Below are 15116 nucleotides of genomic sequence, written 5' to 3' on the forward strand. Positions count from 1 at the left end.
CAACTTGAAGATGATGAAGAACACATGCTTGAATTTTCAAAAAATGCAAAAGTTTTTAAAACATGCAATTGGCACCAAACTTAAAAATTGACTCAAGACTCAAACAAGAAACACAAAAAAATTTTGGTTTTTTATGATTTTATTAATTTTTTTGTTTTTTTCGAAAATAATTTTTAGAAAAAACGAAAACAAAGAAATTTTTTTTGAAAATTTTTTGAAAACTTTTTGGAAAACAAAATAAGAAGAAAATTACCTAATCTGAGCAACAAGATGAACCGTCAGTTGTCCAAACTCAAACAATCCCCGGCAATAGCACCAAAAACTTGGTGCACGAAATTGTGATCATCAACAATGGCACCAAAGATTTGGAGCTCTCAAACGTGAATCACACTTTATCACAACTTCACAAAACTAACCAACAAGTGCACTGGGTCATCCAGTAATACCTTACGTGAGTAAGGGTCAATCCCACGGAGATTGTTGGTATGAAGCAAGCTATGGTCATCTTGTAAATCTCAGTTAGGCGGATTCAAATGGTTATAATGGTTTTTGAATATAAAGATAAATAAAGCATAAAATAGAGATAAAGATACTTATGTAAATCATTGGTGGGAATTTCAGATAAGTGCATGGAGATGCTTTGTTCCTTCTGAATCTCTGCTTTCCTACTGCCTTCATCCAATCATTCTTACTCCTTTCCATAGCAAGCTGCATGTAGGGCATCACCGTTGTCAATGGCTACTTCCCATCCTCTCAGTGAAAATGGTCCAAATGCTCTGTCACAGCACGGCTAATCATCTGTCGGTTCTCGATCATGTCGAAATAGAATTCAGTGATTCTATTGCGTCTGTCACTACGCCCAACACTCACGAGTTTGAAACTTGTCACAGTCATTCAATCCCTGAATCCTACTCGGAATACCACAGACAAGGTTTAGACTTTCTAGATTCTCAAGAATGGCCGCCAATGGATTCTAGCTTATACCACGAAGATTCTGATTAAGGAATCCAAGAGATACTCATTCAATCGAAGGTAGAACGGAGGTGGTTGTCAGGCATGCGTTCATAGGTTGAGAATGGTGATGAGTGTCACGGATCATCACATTCATCATGTTGAAGTGCGAATGAACATCTTAGAATAAGAATAAGCAAGAATTGAATAGAAGAACAATAGTAATTGCATTAATACTCGAGGTACAGCAGAGCTCCACACCTTAATCTATGGTGTGTAGAAACTCTACCGTTGAAAATACATAAGTGATAGTGGTCCAGGCATGGCTGAGAGGCCAGCCTCCAAAACATGATCAATAGTCTCCTAAGATGAACAATCGATTAAAACTAAGACCAAAGATAAGACGCTAGTACAATAGTAAAAAGTTCTATTTATACTAAACTAGCTACTAGGGTTTACAGAAATAAGTCTAAGTGCAGAAATCCACTTCTGGGGCCCACTTTGGTGTGTGCTTGGGCTGATCTTGAGCTTTACACGTGCATAGGCTTCTCTTGGGGTTAAACGCCAAGTTGTAACGTATTTTTGGCGTTTAACTCTGATTTGTGACGTGTTTCTAGCGTTTTACTCCAGAATGCAGCATGAAACTGGCGTTGCATCATCTAAACTCGAATAAAGTGTAGACTATTATATATTAATGGAAAGTCCTGGATGTCTACCATCCAACGCAGTTAAAAGCGCACCATTTGGAGTTCTGTAGCTCCAGAAAATCCATTTCGAGTGCAGGGAGGTTAGAATCCAACAGCATCTGCAGTCCTTTTTCAGCCTCCTATCAGATTTTTGCTCAGGTCCCTCAATTTCAGCCGAAAAATACCTGAAATCACAGAAAAACACACAAACTCATAGTAAAGTCCAGAAATGTGAATTTTGCATAAAAACTAATAAAAACATCCCTAAAAGTAGCTAGATCCTACTAAAAACTACCTAAAACAATGCCAAAAAGTGTAAAAATTATCCGCTCATCAGTGAGCCGCTGACAACAAGTCTTGCCTCAACCTCCCGACATCCGGTATGCAAATTCTCCCCTTATATTTCCACAATCCTTCACGCCTCTTATCACCAACTTGTTGGCACAGTTTCTGAAACTTCTGCTCATCTTGCTGAGTCCCTTTGAATCTCCGTCTTGAACGTACTTGAAGTCTGCAACTGGTTCAAACAAGTTTTTCCGGCAACCTCACCAATGTCCATCTTAAGATCCACAACTTATCCACTAGCTCCTCTTCCTTAATACTCCTCCAAGCAATTGTTAAAGATTTCCGACTCAAAGCGTCTGCTACCATATTGACCTTTCCAGGGTGATAATTCATTTCAAAATCGTAGTCCTTAAGCAACTCCATCCATCTTCTCTAACACGTATTAAGCCCTTTCTGATCAAAGATGTACTTGAGAATCTTATCATCAGAAAAGACGCTAAACCTTATTCCTTACAAGTGGTGCTTCTAAATCTTCAGTGCCAACACAAATGCCGCTAATTTCAAAGTCATGAGTTGGGTAGTCCACCTCATACGGTCTCAGCTGACGCCATCATAAGACACCACATTCCTGTGTTGCATCAACACGCAACATAAACCCTTCAGAGAAGCATCACAGTACACTTCAAACGGTTCATGCGGTTCCGGTAAGATCAAAACAGGTGTTGACGTTAACTTCTGCTTCAAAGTTTGGAAACTCTCTTCACACTCCGACGCCCACAAGAGGCACCTTCTTTCTTGTCAACTTAATCATCGGTAGCGCAATCCAGGAAAATCCTTCAATGATTCTCTGGGAATATCCGGCTAAACCCAAGAAGCTTCTGACTTTCGTCACCGCTTGTTGGTCTTTCCTATTCCATCACCATTTCCACCTTAGAAGGATCTACGGTTATTCCTCTTTTGCTGACAACGTGACCTAATAACTTTATTTACTCCTTCCAGAACTCACATGTCGACAACTTAGCGTACCACTTCCGATGCGTCACTCTGATTATCGTCATTAAGAATCCAAAAATTTTTCTTAAATCAAATACCGATTTTGTAATATTTATCAAAACCTTTAAAATAACTTCAATCCAAATGAGTCCATTGTTAAAACCTTATCGAAAGAGTCAAAAACCGTTTATTTGTAAATCAAATAATTTAAAGCATGATTTGCCTAAATTCATTGAAACCTTTAAATCAAAACCTTTTCCATTTAAATCCCTGTTTGTTAAATTAATATTTACAATCCAAAATCACAATTTAACAAAATCATAGGACTCACTTTTCCTTTTTAAATCGTATCATTTGATCAAAGTTCCAATCTTAGTTTTGAAACCAAATCATTCAAAACAGTTCTTTCTAGACCAGATTACTATTGAGTTTCCTGAAAGGAGTCAAAATAGTTTAGTTGGAAGTTGCCTTCTTCAAATCATGATTTTCTTAAATTAAAACTTCTCAAATTGAATCCCTTTTTATAAGAGAAGTGGGAAACCATTTTCACAATTGAACAAAATCAGAGAACTCATTGTTCGTTTAAACTATATCTCTTAAATCAAGAGTTTCGACTAACTTTAAAAACCAAATTATTTAAGCCAAAGTTCCAAACCAAATTAGAAATCATCCTAAACCTTAAAACCGCAAAAAACATAGTTTAAAAACTGCAAAGGCGCCAGTCAGTACTTTCGTTGCCACTAGTGCTGAACCACACCTATCACCCATGCAGGGAACCGCCAAGACTTCTAGTCATACTTGTAACCCATTCCAGAACGTCCACTATGATCATTCGTCATCACAAGTCCAAATTTCTCGACTACCGCCACTAGAATCGTCTTTTCTCACAGTTTACTCCTAACAAAACCCTAAGCACTTGTAACCCTAACGACGGCTTTACAAAAGATAGAACCAAGCTATCCTCAGGTCTAGGCAAGATAAAACTCAAAGCATACGCTTACCTCTCATCGGAGGATACGACCCCGTCGCATCATGTGCATCCAAAGTACACACATGGCCTGACTGTTGATTCTGACCCTCATCTCCGTTCCTCCCACGGCGACAAAACTTAGATATATGCCCAGGTTTCCCACAATTATAGCATTGACCATTTCCTTTCGCCTGATGAAACTTAGCTTTGTTGCCCCTTCTGAAGTTCCCTTGACCTTGTAGATGCTGGGGAGTATGTCCATCTTTCTTGAAGTCTTGTCCCCTTGGTCCAAGGTAATCGTTGCGTTTCCTACTAGTATTTCGCCCATGAGTATTTCTTGACGAGGCTACCATCCTTACATATTCCTCAACAAACCTTGCCGTGTCCACCAATTCAGAAAATCTCCTCATCTTCAGTGGAGCCACAGCACGCCAGATTATCCTCTCTCAACCCCACTTCGTATCTGATGCATTTCCATTCCTCATAAGACTCAGGAGTACCCTGACTTATCCTCGAGAACCTAAAGAATTCCTCAAACTTGCTGGTGTATTCTGCTATAGTCATGGACCCTTGCTTCAGCTGCAAGAGCTCCAATTCTCTGGCCTTCCCTAATGACTCATAAAAGTACTTCCGGTAGAAAACTTCCTCGAATAATGCCCAGGTAATGTTCACGTTCTGTTGGTCTAGCAGTAGGCACTTTTCTTGCCACCATTGCTGAGCTTCTCCCACTGGTTGATAAGTCACATATTCCACGAACTTGTCATACGATACATGTTGAGTTAGCAATGCACGCGCCACAGCTTGAAACCAGTTGTCTGCTTCAGTATGGTTTGTCGAACCATTGAAAACTGGCGGGTCAACCTTCCAAAAACAGCTAGAGTTCTCGGAACACCTCTCAAGCTGTCCTCAGCACCTTCTCCGTTTTCGTTTCCACTTCCGGCCGGTTGGATTGACCTTTGTACAACTTGCAGAGTTACAGTAGCATTCGCTTCCATGGTGTTCGTCAGGTTCGTCATCGCCGCCAAGAACTCGGCATGGTTATTAGCCAATTGCTCATTCCTACTTTCTCGTGAACATGCTCGACCTCGTCTGCGAGTGGCTATTGGGTTTCCTGTCTACACCAAACAATCGATATCGAGGTGAGCACTCCCAATATCAAAAGCATAGTATTTCAATTAGCCCAAACAGGCACTCACAAACAAGCATGCTATAAAATATCAAGTAGATAACCTAAATAGCATGAAAGAAAAGACACATAGAGTATGCAATGAAGCACAATCGGTCCATCCCTCAGGCTCATGAGGACGAACCGCTCTGATACCACTAAATGTAACACCCTAATTAGCCTAAGCCTTACCTCGCGTCGTAAAACAAAGGTTAATCAAAGGTTATGACAGTTCTAAGCTTTTACATATATTATATAAAAGGAATTAGTAATATCTAGAAATCTGATGAAGAATATAGCTCAAAATATGGATTTTAAAAGCACAAAATGTACTAAGGAAACTACTGACTTAAATCATAAAGAACATGTATAGAATAACACAACACCATAGTATAATAGTATAATATCACAAGACTCTAGCCACAACTCGCGGAGTTTAAGCCGACTTGCCAGATACAGACCATATATAAAACCAGACAGTAAAAACAGCTTATACAAGTTTTGTTCTCTCAAATACAAGCCTCTAGGCTAAACAAAATACAAAAGTGACAGACTTCAAATGATATCTAGATCCTCCACTCCTGTTACCAAACAGACAACTCACCGAGGTGGGTTGAGATCTGCATCTGAAAAATACAACAGAAATATGGTATGAGAACCGGAGGTTTTCAGTATGGTAACAGTTCCCAGTGATGTAGGATATAAGACCCCGGGACGCCAAAGGCAATCCTAGACTCCATATCCATCACAAGATTCAAGCTTAAAGCATTCTAAGATAAATAAGCATAATATGTACATCCTTAACAAAACTTAAACCATTGCACCATAAAGGGTAATCTATCTTAAGGGATTTCTAATCTAGCTGAACACCGCTGTCCCACAGCCTTCACCAACCTAACCTCCATGCGATCCCATTGCCGTCGCCTTCCGAACCTCCTCAATCCTAGTAGAAAACACAGGTATATACAATACAAGTAAAACACATGTAGAGGCATATATAGCAGTTAATTCAAATAGCAATTAGACATGTTATACAGATAGGAAATCAATATCAAGTCGGCAAAGCATACAAACAGATAGAAAATGCATGTGATGAATGCCTGCCCTACTGGCTGTGATATCACATTGTCAGTTCAACTGCCAACCCGACACATCTCCATGAAGATGTTGCCCTTTGAAATCATGGTGTGGGGTGCCCTCGAGATATAGTGCTCGGATCACTATCCAGGGTTTTGTGCCTGTACGCTCTGATGATCTGAAGGGATGCTAGCGGGATGTAATACCTCCGACCTCAGATCTAAGCACAAGCAGGATGAACCACCGCCCTTACGCCGCCGCCACTACCTCGACAGGCGGGATCCGACCTCGGCCCCTGCCGGGCGCATAACGTATCATAATCTCAATGAAAAGTAGCACAGTGGTTTTCAAAAATATTTTTAGTGCAAGATGGATCCATCACTTCATTCATCACACATCATCAAGCCTTCCTCAGTACACCAGAAACCTAATACTCTGTTTGCTAACTTTTCCAAATAATAGCGTCTAAAACCCTTAAACTATTTCCCAGGTTTGAGTATCTAAAAATATGCCCAAAGGTCTTAAAAAGGTGTTATAGAAGCTTACAACCTCGTCAAGAAGGTGAAATAGTTGAAAACAAAGCAAAATTTGAGAAACAGGGCGTGTGCATCCACACAGGGGTGTGCGTGCGCACATCCAGGAAATTTTTAAAAGTGTGCGTACGCATAGGTGTCAAAACATACAAAGGTCTGTTCACTCGCACAACCTGTGCCAGCGCCCCCAACAGACTGGCTTCCCCAACGTATGCGTGCGCACAGGTTGCAATTTTCCTATTGGTATGCGCGCGCTCAAGCTATGCCAGCACTGCAAGAAGACTGCCCGCCTCTGCGTGTACGGACGCATAGGTCTGTGCGTGTGCACAGGTGACAATTTTTGCAGAATATGCGTGCGCATAAGGCTGTGCGTGCACACATACCAGAAAACTCATAATTTTGTAACTTTGCAGAATTTCGAATTTTCAACACCAACTTTGAATGATCATAACTTCCTCTACAAGATTTTAAATTTTACAAACTTTATATCGATTTAAAGGGTTTTCTAAGATCTTCAATTTTAGAAAAGTTTCAATCAATTTTGAAAACCGAGGCAAGAGTTATTATTAGACAAGGTTTACCAAAATTCAACTTTTACCCAAAATCAGAATTTCCTCAATTCCTTCATAAAACCCAACCAAACCAACCCAAACCATTCCAACATTATTCAAAATCATATATCAACCTTATTATAACTCATATATCAAACTTCATTGTCCATCATTCACAACATCAACATTATCAAAATTTCATTGTCCATCATTCACAACATCAACATTATTATAACTCATATATCAAACTTCATCAACAATTTTTTCCAACTATAATACCAATCAATTGACACCAACATCACATTTATCAACATAATCCACTACTCAACTTCACAAATCATTCATCCTTATGATATCACTATTAATCATCATTATCAACTCAAAATTCGTCATTTCATCAAACATCATCATACAATAACATCCAACAATTCATCAACCATTTAAGTCCAATTCTATCCTATGGGTCACTAGCCTAAGTGTCCATGAATATCATATACTACATATAGGAAACCGAAACCATACCTTGGCCGATTCCCAATATGAACCAAATGAGCTTTCTGATAAACCCCATTTTTAGGGTTTATCTTATATAAATTTTGGGGGTTTTTTCAACGATCTTCCACACTTATTCATGTAAAAATGCATGATTTGGTGTTTCTTTCCCAATTTCACCTTGTAGATGAAAGCATACTTCTTTCGTATTGAATTAGATATATTTTAATCCTTCTCTATTACCATTCGATGCCGTGATCCATGTGTTAAGTGATTTCAGAGCTTATAGGGCAAGGATGGCTTGGAGGAGAGGATAGGAGCATGCAAAAAGGAAAGGAGCATGGAATTGAAGCTTTGGAATTTCGAGCAAGGGCGTGCACGTGCACCTGGCACGTACGCGTGGATACACACTGAAGTGACCAGTGCGAAGGAGCCGAAGCCAAGAGCCGACGTATTTAGCGGCTGAGCCAGAACCTCCAGAGATGCGTACGCGTGCTGTGCGCGTATGCGCCGATGGCCGCACGTGATTTTTTAAGAAGAAAATGTGACCAGCAATTTCAAGCAGTTACCAACCCTATTTTGGGGCAGAGTTCTGGCGGGAAAAGCTTAAGTAGACCAAGGATTGAAGGACTTGAGACCTATTCACTCATTAGGCACATTTTCTAGATATTTTTCCATTAGGTAGTTACATTTTTGGTAGAGGGAGAAGCTCCAACCTCTCTCTAGGATTTCACTCTCCATTGCGATTTTCCTTTGATTTCTTGGTGAGATCAATTGCTAATTCACTTTTGCTTTAATACAAATTGTAGATCCACTCTTCTCCTATTCTCAATTTGTGTTCTTTTGATTCATCTATTCTAGATATATGAATGCTTTGTTATTTTGATTTGGATCAATGAATTGAGGTATTTTCATGATCATCCATTGTAATTGTTTGATTGTTTGATGATTGTTGTTTGAATTCAACTCATTTCTCTCAATCTCATAATGTCTTCTATGAATGCTCACCAAATGTTTGATGAAATGATAACCCTAACTATGTAGTAAAATTTCCTTACTTGGCTTAGGGGTTGAATTATTGGAGACACTTGAGTAGTAGATCTCAATTGTTGATTGAGAATTGAGAATTGCTAATTGGTTTGGAGTGCACTAAAGCTAAACTTCCTATGGGTTAGGCTAGGACTTGTGGCTCAAGTTAGTTCCTCTCACTTGACTTTCCTCCAATATTAGGGGTTAACTAAGTGAAGCAACACTCAATTACTATCACAATTAAGGGAAACTATAATGATAGGACTTCTAATATTCACCTTTGGCCAAGGCTTTTATCTTGATTAATTGTTGTCTACTATTGTTAGCTTACATTCTCGTACCAACTCTCAAAAATCACAAAGGACTTCCTAATCAATAATGTGCATTCTAAGGCGATTCCTAGGGAGGACGACTCGGGACTCATACTCTCGAATATAGATTGTAGAATTGTTTGATGCGGAATTTACATGTTGGTTAGACTATACTTGCGATTGGGCTTATTGTCACTTCTATACCAACATAAAAATAACATTCATCAAAATGGCGCCATGGCCGGGGAGTTGCTTATATGTGCCATGTTATTGTTTAGTGTGAATATGTGTATATGTACATACTTGCAATTTCTCTTGATTGTTTGTTTATTTTATTGCTAGTTAGGATTGATATTTGCTTAATTCCATTTGTTGTCATGAGTTTTATATTCCCTTCATTGTATGATGCGTTCACTACCGAATCAGAGCTTAGCACCATTTGATCCGGAAATAGAAAGAACTTTACTTCACCTAAGGCAAGCTCGGAGGTGGTTAACCTTTGAGGAGGTTGAAAAGGTTTATACCAATTCACCAACCCTATCCAAAGTGGACTCCGAACCGTCATCCGAAGAAGGCACTAGCTATTCTTCCTTTGATACTACTAATACTTCTTCTCTTGATCTAGGTGCGACACTATGGCCACTTCAAGGAGGGTTACTCTCAAGGAAGCGGGTGCACCGGACTTTGTTCTTCAACCTCTTCATGTGCTTCATCCAAACTTGAATGCGAATTTTGAACTCAAGACCGCATTGATTCATCTCTTACCTAAGTTTCATGGACTTCCCGCACAAGATCCTATTAGACACCTCAAGGACTTTCATGGTGTATGCTCAACAACTAGGTGGGAAGGATCCGATGAAGTTGCTATATGGTTGTTCGCCTTCCCATTCTCTCTTGAGGGAAGAGTCAAGGAGTGGTTTTACACTTTGCCTAGTGATGTTGTTGCCAATTGGGACTTGCTTAGAAGAGCATTCTTCGATAAATTCTTGCCCACGAAAATGACGGACAAGCTAAGAAAAGAGATCTCTATGATTGTACAAGGCAAAACGGAGACTCTATACGAGTATTCGGAGCGGTTTCGCAAGCTCCTTGACTCTTGTCCTAACCACATGATTGATACTCAAGTTTTGCTTAGCTACATATGACAAGGAATGAGAAAGCAAGACAAGAATTTATTGGATGCCTCAAGCAACGGTTCTTTGTCTAAGTATAGGACGGCAGAGGAGGCTTGGCAACTCATTGGCGACTTGGTCGAGTCCACTCAACATGCTAGACAGAGAATTAACCGCCCAAAGACCGTAAATGAAGTCTCCACTAGTAGTGAAACTTCCACCCTTGCCAAATCCTTGGGTGAGATGACAAACATTCCAAAGCAACTTCAACTTGGTCAACAACAAACCTCAACAACAACCTCAACCTCTACCACCCCCTCAACAACATAGTCAACAATTGGTCCCCCAAAAAGTCTGTGGCATTTGTTCTTGCTATTCCCACTATACGAACGAATGTCCAAGCCTTCAAGAAGATAACACCTTGGCGGCTACTCATAACTTCTATGACCGCCCGAATCAAGGATACTACCAACAAGGCGGTAATTTCAACCAAGGGTACCCTCACCAAGGAGGCAATTTACCAAGAAGGAGGAAGGGATAATGGAGGCAACCAAAGATGGAACAACAACAACTCACAAAATCGATACCCACAAAATCAACCATACCCTCAACAAAACCAAGCAAGAAATTACCAAACCTACCAACCACCACACCAAAGACAACCACCTCAACCCAATCAACCACAAGACCCTCAAATCACATACCCTTCCACTTCTCCCAATCAAGATGATACACTCCATGCCATTCTCAAAGGCCAAAAAGAACTTCAAACTAAACTTGCCTCCGATCTTACCAGTCTAACCTCTACTCTACAAGCTCTTCTTGCACGCATGGAACCACCTTCTACTTTCAACCCTCAAGCCTCGAGTTCTAGTGCTATTCCTTCACAACCTGTACCCAATCCCAAGGGTGGCATCAATGCCATTACCCTGAGATCCGAAACACAATTGCAAGAAAGGAAGAAAAAAGGAACCAAGCCCTATAATAGTAACTCAAGATGATGAGGGAATTGAGATAGAAGAAGTTGAAGAGGAAGAAGAAGCACAAGTGGTAGTTGAAGATGAAATCTTTCAACCAACAAATGAAGTCTCCAAAGTTGAGGATGCCTTGGAGGAAGAAATTTCTCAACCAATCCCATTTCCAACTTTAACAAGGAAAGCTAGGAAGCGTGTAAAACTTGACCCCAAAATGGTGGAGATGTTCAAGAAAGTTAAGGTAACTATTCCTCTCTTTGACGTTATCCATCAAGTACCTAAGTATGTAAAATTTCTCAAGGATTTATGTATGAACAAAGATAGAATCCATGAGTTAGAAACTATTCCATTGGAGAGTTCTATTTCGGCTTTGATAGGAGCATTTCCCGAGAAGCATGATGATCCGGGCCCATGCATGGTTACTTGTACCGTAGATGGAGTTCAATTCCTTGATTGTATGTGTGATCTCGGTGCATGCGTTAGTATTATGCCTCTTTCCATTTATTGTTTATTGAAGCTACCACCATTGAGTCGGTCGGTGGCTAGGTTTGTCTTAGTGGATAAGAGCATAATAACCGTGATGGGTGTGGCGGAAGACGTATTGGTGAACATAAAAGGGTTGGTGTTTCCAATCGATTTTTATGTCCTTAAGATGTCATCAAGTGGAGCTGAAAGGACATAATCTATCCTACTGGGGGAGGCCATTTTTGAGGACCTCTAGATTCAAGTTGGATGCCCATTCGGGAACCTACTCATTTGAGATAGATGGGAGAGTCGTGAGTTTTAGCTTAGAAGAAGCCATGAAGCACCCATCGGAGAACCATTCCATATTCCGGTGTGATCTAATTGACAACATTGTGGCCGAAGTGCATTATGCAAAGTTAGATGATAAGTATATGATTGAAGAAGTAAGTGAAGACCCAAGTGAAGTGAACATATTACCCAATCCGGACCCTCCGGAAGTTCAAGTGTCAAGTCAAGGCCAAAAGCTAGAATTGAAGCCACTACCGCCCTACCTAAAGTACTCATACCTTGATGAAGCCCACAAGTTCCTGGTAATTGTTGCAAAGGAACTCACTTCTCCACAAGAAGAAAAGTTGCTATGTGTTTTGAGGAAGAATAAAAGGGCAATAGGGTGGAGCTTAGCGGATCTAATGGGAATAAGCCCCCAAGTATGCGAGCACCGAATATTCCTAGAGGAAGGAGCTAGACCTGTTTAACAACCTCAAAGGCGACTAAATCCTACCATTCTAGAGGTTGTGAAAAAAGAGGTTACCCGGTTATTAGAAGCGGACATCTTCTACCCCATTTCGGATAGTGAACGGGTGAGTCCCATTCAAGTTGTGCCAAAGAAGTCCGGGGTGACCACCATTAAAAATGAGAACGGAGAGCTTATAGCAACAAGGGTGCTAAACTCTTGGCGAGTGTGCATTGACTACCGAAGGTTGAACACGACCACTAGAAAGGATCATTTTCCTATACCGTTTATCGATCAAATGCTTGATCGGTTATCCGGTAAATCTCATTATTGTTTTCTAGACGGCTATTCGGGGTACTTCCAAATACACATTGCTCTAGAGGACCAAGAAAAAACAACATTTACTTGCCCCTTTAGAACTTATGCCTATAAGCGTATGCCATTCGGCTTATGCAATGCACTGGCAACTTTCCAAAGGTGCATGATGAGCATATTTGCGGATTTCCTAGTGCAATGTATGGAATTTTTCATGGATGACTTTAGCGTATATGGTCATTCTTTTGATCGTTGCTTGGCTAATCTTGAAAAAGTCTTGGAAAGATGCACTAAATCAAACCTTGTCTTAAATTTTGAAAAGTGCCATTTTATGGTTAGGCAAGGCATTGTTTTAGGACATATTATTTCCAGAGAACGCATTTTCATAGATCCCGCAAATATCAATGTTATATCTAGCTTGCCTTACCCCTCCTCCGAGAGGAAAGTCCGTTCGTTCCTTGGACATGCAGGATTTTACCGAAGATCTATCAAGGACTTTAGTAAGGTAGCATTGCCACTATCTTGATTGTTGCTAAAGGACATTGAGTTTGATCTAAGCAAGGAGTGCATTGAGGCTTTTGACAAGCTCAAGGTAGCATTGACCCAAGCTCCCATCGTGAGAGGGCCGGATTGGAGTCGACCGTTAGAAATAATGTGTGATGCTTCAAACTATGCGGTGGGAGCCGCGTTAGCACAACGTGAGGATAAGAATCCATATGTCATAGCCTATGCATCAAAAACACTAGATGGAGCCCAATCCAACTACACTACTACCGAAAAAGAACTCTTGGCTATTGTTTTTGCTTTGGATAAATTCCGAGCTTATCTTCTTAGTTCTAAGGTAGTAGTGTATTTGGATCATGCGGCGTTAAAGTATTTGTTCTCTAAAAAGGAATCCAAGCCGAGATTGATTAGACGGGTTCTATTATTGCAAGAATTTGACATGGAAATCAAAGATAGGAGTGGTTCGCAAAACCTAGTGGCGGATCACTTAAGTCGCCTTGAACACAATAAAGGCGATGCCACTCCTATTAATGATTCTTTTCCCCTTGAGGGCTTGCATGCAATCTCGGAGGCCATTCCTTGGTATGCACCAATGGCCAATTACTTGGTATCCCGCACCTTTCCTCCCAATATCTCCAAGCATCAAAAGGATAAGCTAAAAAGCGAATCCAAATACTATGTATGGGATGACCCGTACCTTTGGAGATGTGGAGCAGACCAAGTAATTCGGAGGTGCATTCCACAAACCGAATTCCACTCAATCTTGGAAGCTTGCCATTCCTCCGAGGGAGGTGGACATTATGGACCTCAAAGGACGGCAAGGAAAATCCTTGATTGTGGATTTTGGTAGCCAACTATTTTCAAGGACTCTTCTTTCTTTTGTAAATCTTGTTCTCATTGCCTTAGGTTTGGTAATATCTCCAAAAAGGATGAAATATCCCAACAAACTATACTATTTTGTGAAATCTTTGACGTATGAGGTATTAACTTTATGGGGCCATTCCCAAACTCTAACGGTTTTCTCTACATTTTACTTGCCATTGATTATGTGTCCAAATGGGTGGAAGCGATACCCACCCGGACGAACGATGCTAATGTTGTCCTTTCTTTTGTAAGAAATAACATAATTTGTCATTTTGGATCACCACAAGCAATCGTGAGTGACCAAGGTTCACACTTTTGCAACAAAAAGAATGGAGGGACTAATGAAGAAATACAGTATCATACATAAAGTAGCCATGGCCTATCACCCACAAACAAACGGCCAAGCCAAAGTTTCCAACCGGGAGATCAAGCGTGTGTTGGAAAGGATTGTGAAGCCTAATAGAAAGGATTGGAGTGCCAAGCTTACCGATGCACTTTGGGCCTACCGAACGGCATACAAACGCCGATTGGCATGAGCCCCTTTCGGTTGGTGTATGGTAAAGCTTGCCATCTACCGGTGGAAGTCGAGGATAGAGCATATTGGGACGTCAAGGAGTGCAATCCAAGCTTGGGTGGAGCTGGAATTGAGAGAAAGCTTCAATTGGAGGAATTAGAGTGTTTCAGACTAGAAGCCTATGAGAACTCTAGACTTTACAAGGAGAAAATGAAAGCCGTGCATGACAAGAACATAAGAAGAAGAGAGTTTAAAGCCGGCGATCTAGTCCTCCTTTACAACTCAAGATTGAGATTGTTGCCTGGAAAACTAAGGTCAAGATGGGAAGGATCCTATCAAGTAGAAAAAGCAGAACCATATGGAGTCTACTGACAGCTTTCCGGTTCTTTCATTTCTTCATGAGTTCTCCAACTTTTCATGCTTCTTTCTTCATTCCCTTGATCCAATCTTTGCCTCCTAAACCTTAAATCACTTAACAAACATATCAAGGCATCTAATGGAATCAAGGAGAATTAGATTTAGCTATTTTATGACCTAAAAAGCATGTTTTCACTCTTAAGCACAATTAAAGGAGAATATACAAAACCATGCT

General features: G+C 40.4%; 2 protein-coding genes across 2 annotated transcripts; one reads left to right on the forward strand and one right to left on the reverse strand.

Annotated features, from left to right (window-relative positions):
* Window positions 1–4278: 4278 nt before the first annotated feature.
* On the reverse strand, window positions 4279–4880 carry LOC130962959 (uncharacterized). Its single transcript, XM_057889115.1, has 2 exons — window positions 4694–4880; window positions 4279–4613 (listed from the first exon to the last, which is right to left on the reverse strand). The coding sequence occupies exons 1-2, from the start codon at window positions 4878–4880 to the stop codon at window positions 4279–4281; spliced, it is 522 nt and encodes a 173-aa protein (XP_057745098.1).
* Window positions 4881–14542: 9662 nt separating this feature from the next.
* Window positions 14543–14896, forward strand: LOC130962960 (uncharacterized). Its single transcript, XM_057889117.1, has one exon. It carries the CDS (start codon window positions 14543–14545, stop codon window positions 14894–14896), a length of 354 nt encoding a protein of 117 aa, XP_057745100.1.
* The last annotated feature ends 220 nt before the right edge of the window (window positions 14897–15116 follow it).

This window comes from Arachis stenosperma, chromosome 2 (assembly GCF_014773155.1).
Source record: "Arachis stenosperma cultivar V10309 chromosome 2, arast.V10309.gnm1.PFL2, whole genome shotgun sequence".
Taxonomy (NCBI): domain Eukaryota; kingdom Viridiplantae; phylum Streptophyta; class Magnoliopsida; order Fabales; family Fabaceae; genus Arachis; species Arachis stenosperma.

Excerpts from the sequence above, each read along its gene's own strand:
- LOC130962959 (XM_057889115.1), bottom strand. The coding sequence starts at position 4,880 with ATGGAAGCGAATGCTACTGTAACTCTGCAAGTTGTACAAAGGTCAATC. Across the intron at positions 4,614-4,693 it reads CATACTGAAGCAGACAACTG|TGGGAGAAGCTCAGCAATGG; the intron begins GTTTCAAGCTGT and ends CTTATCAACCAG.
- LOC130962960 (XM_057889117.1), top strand. The coding sequence starts at position 14,543 with ATGAGCCCCTTTCGGTTGGTGTATGGTAAAGCTTGCCATCTACCGGTG.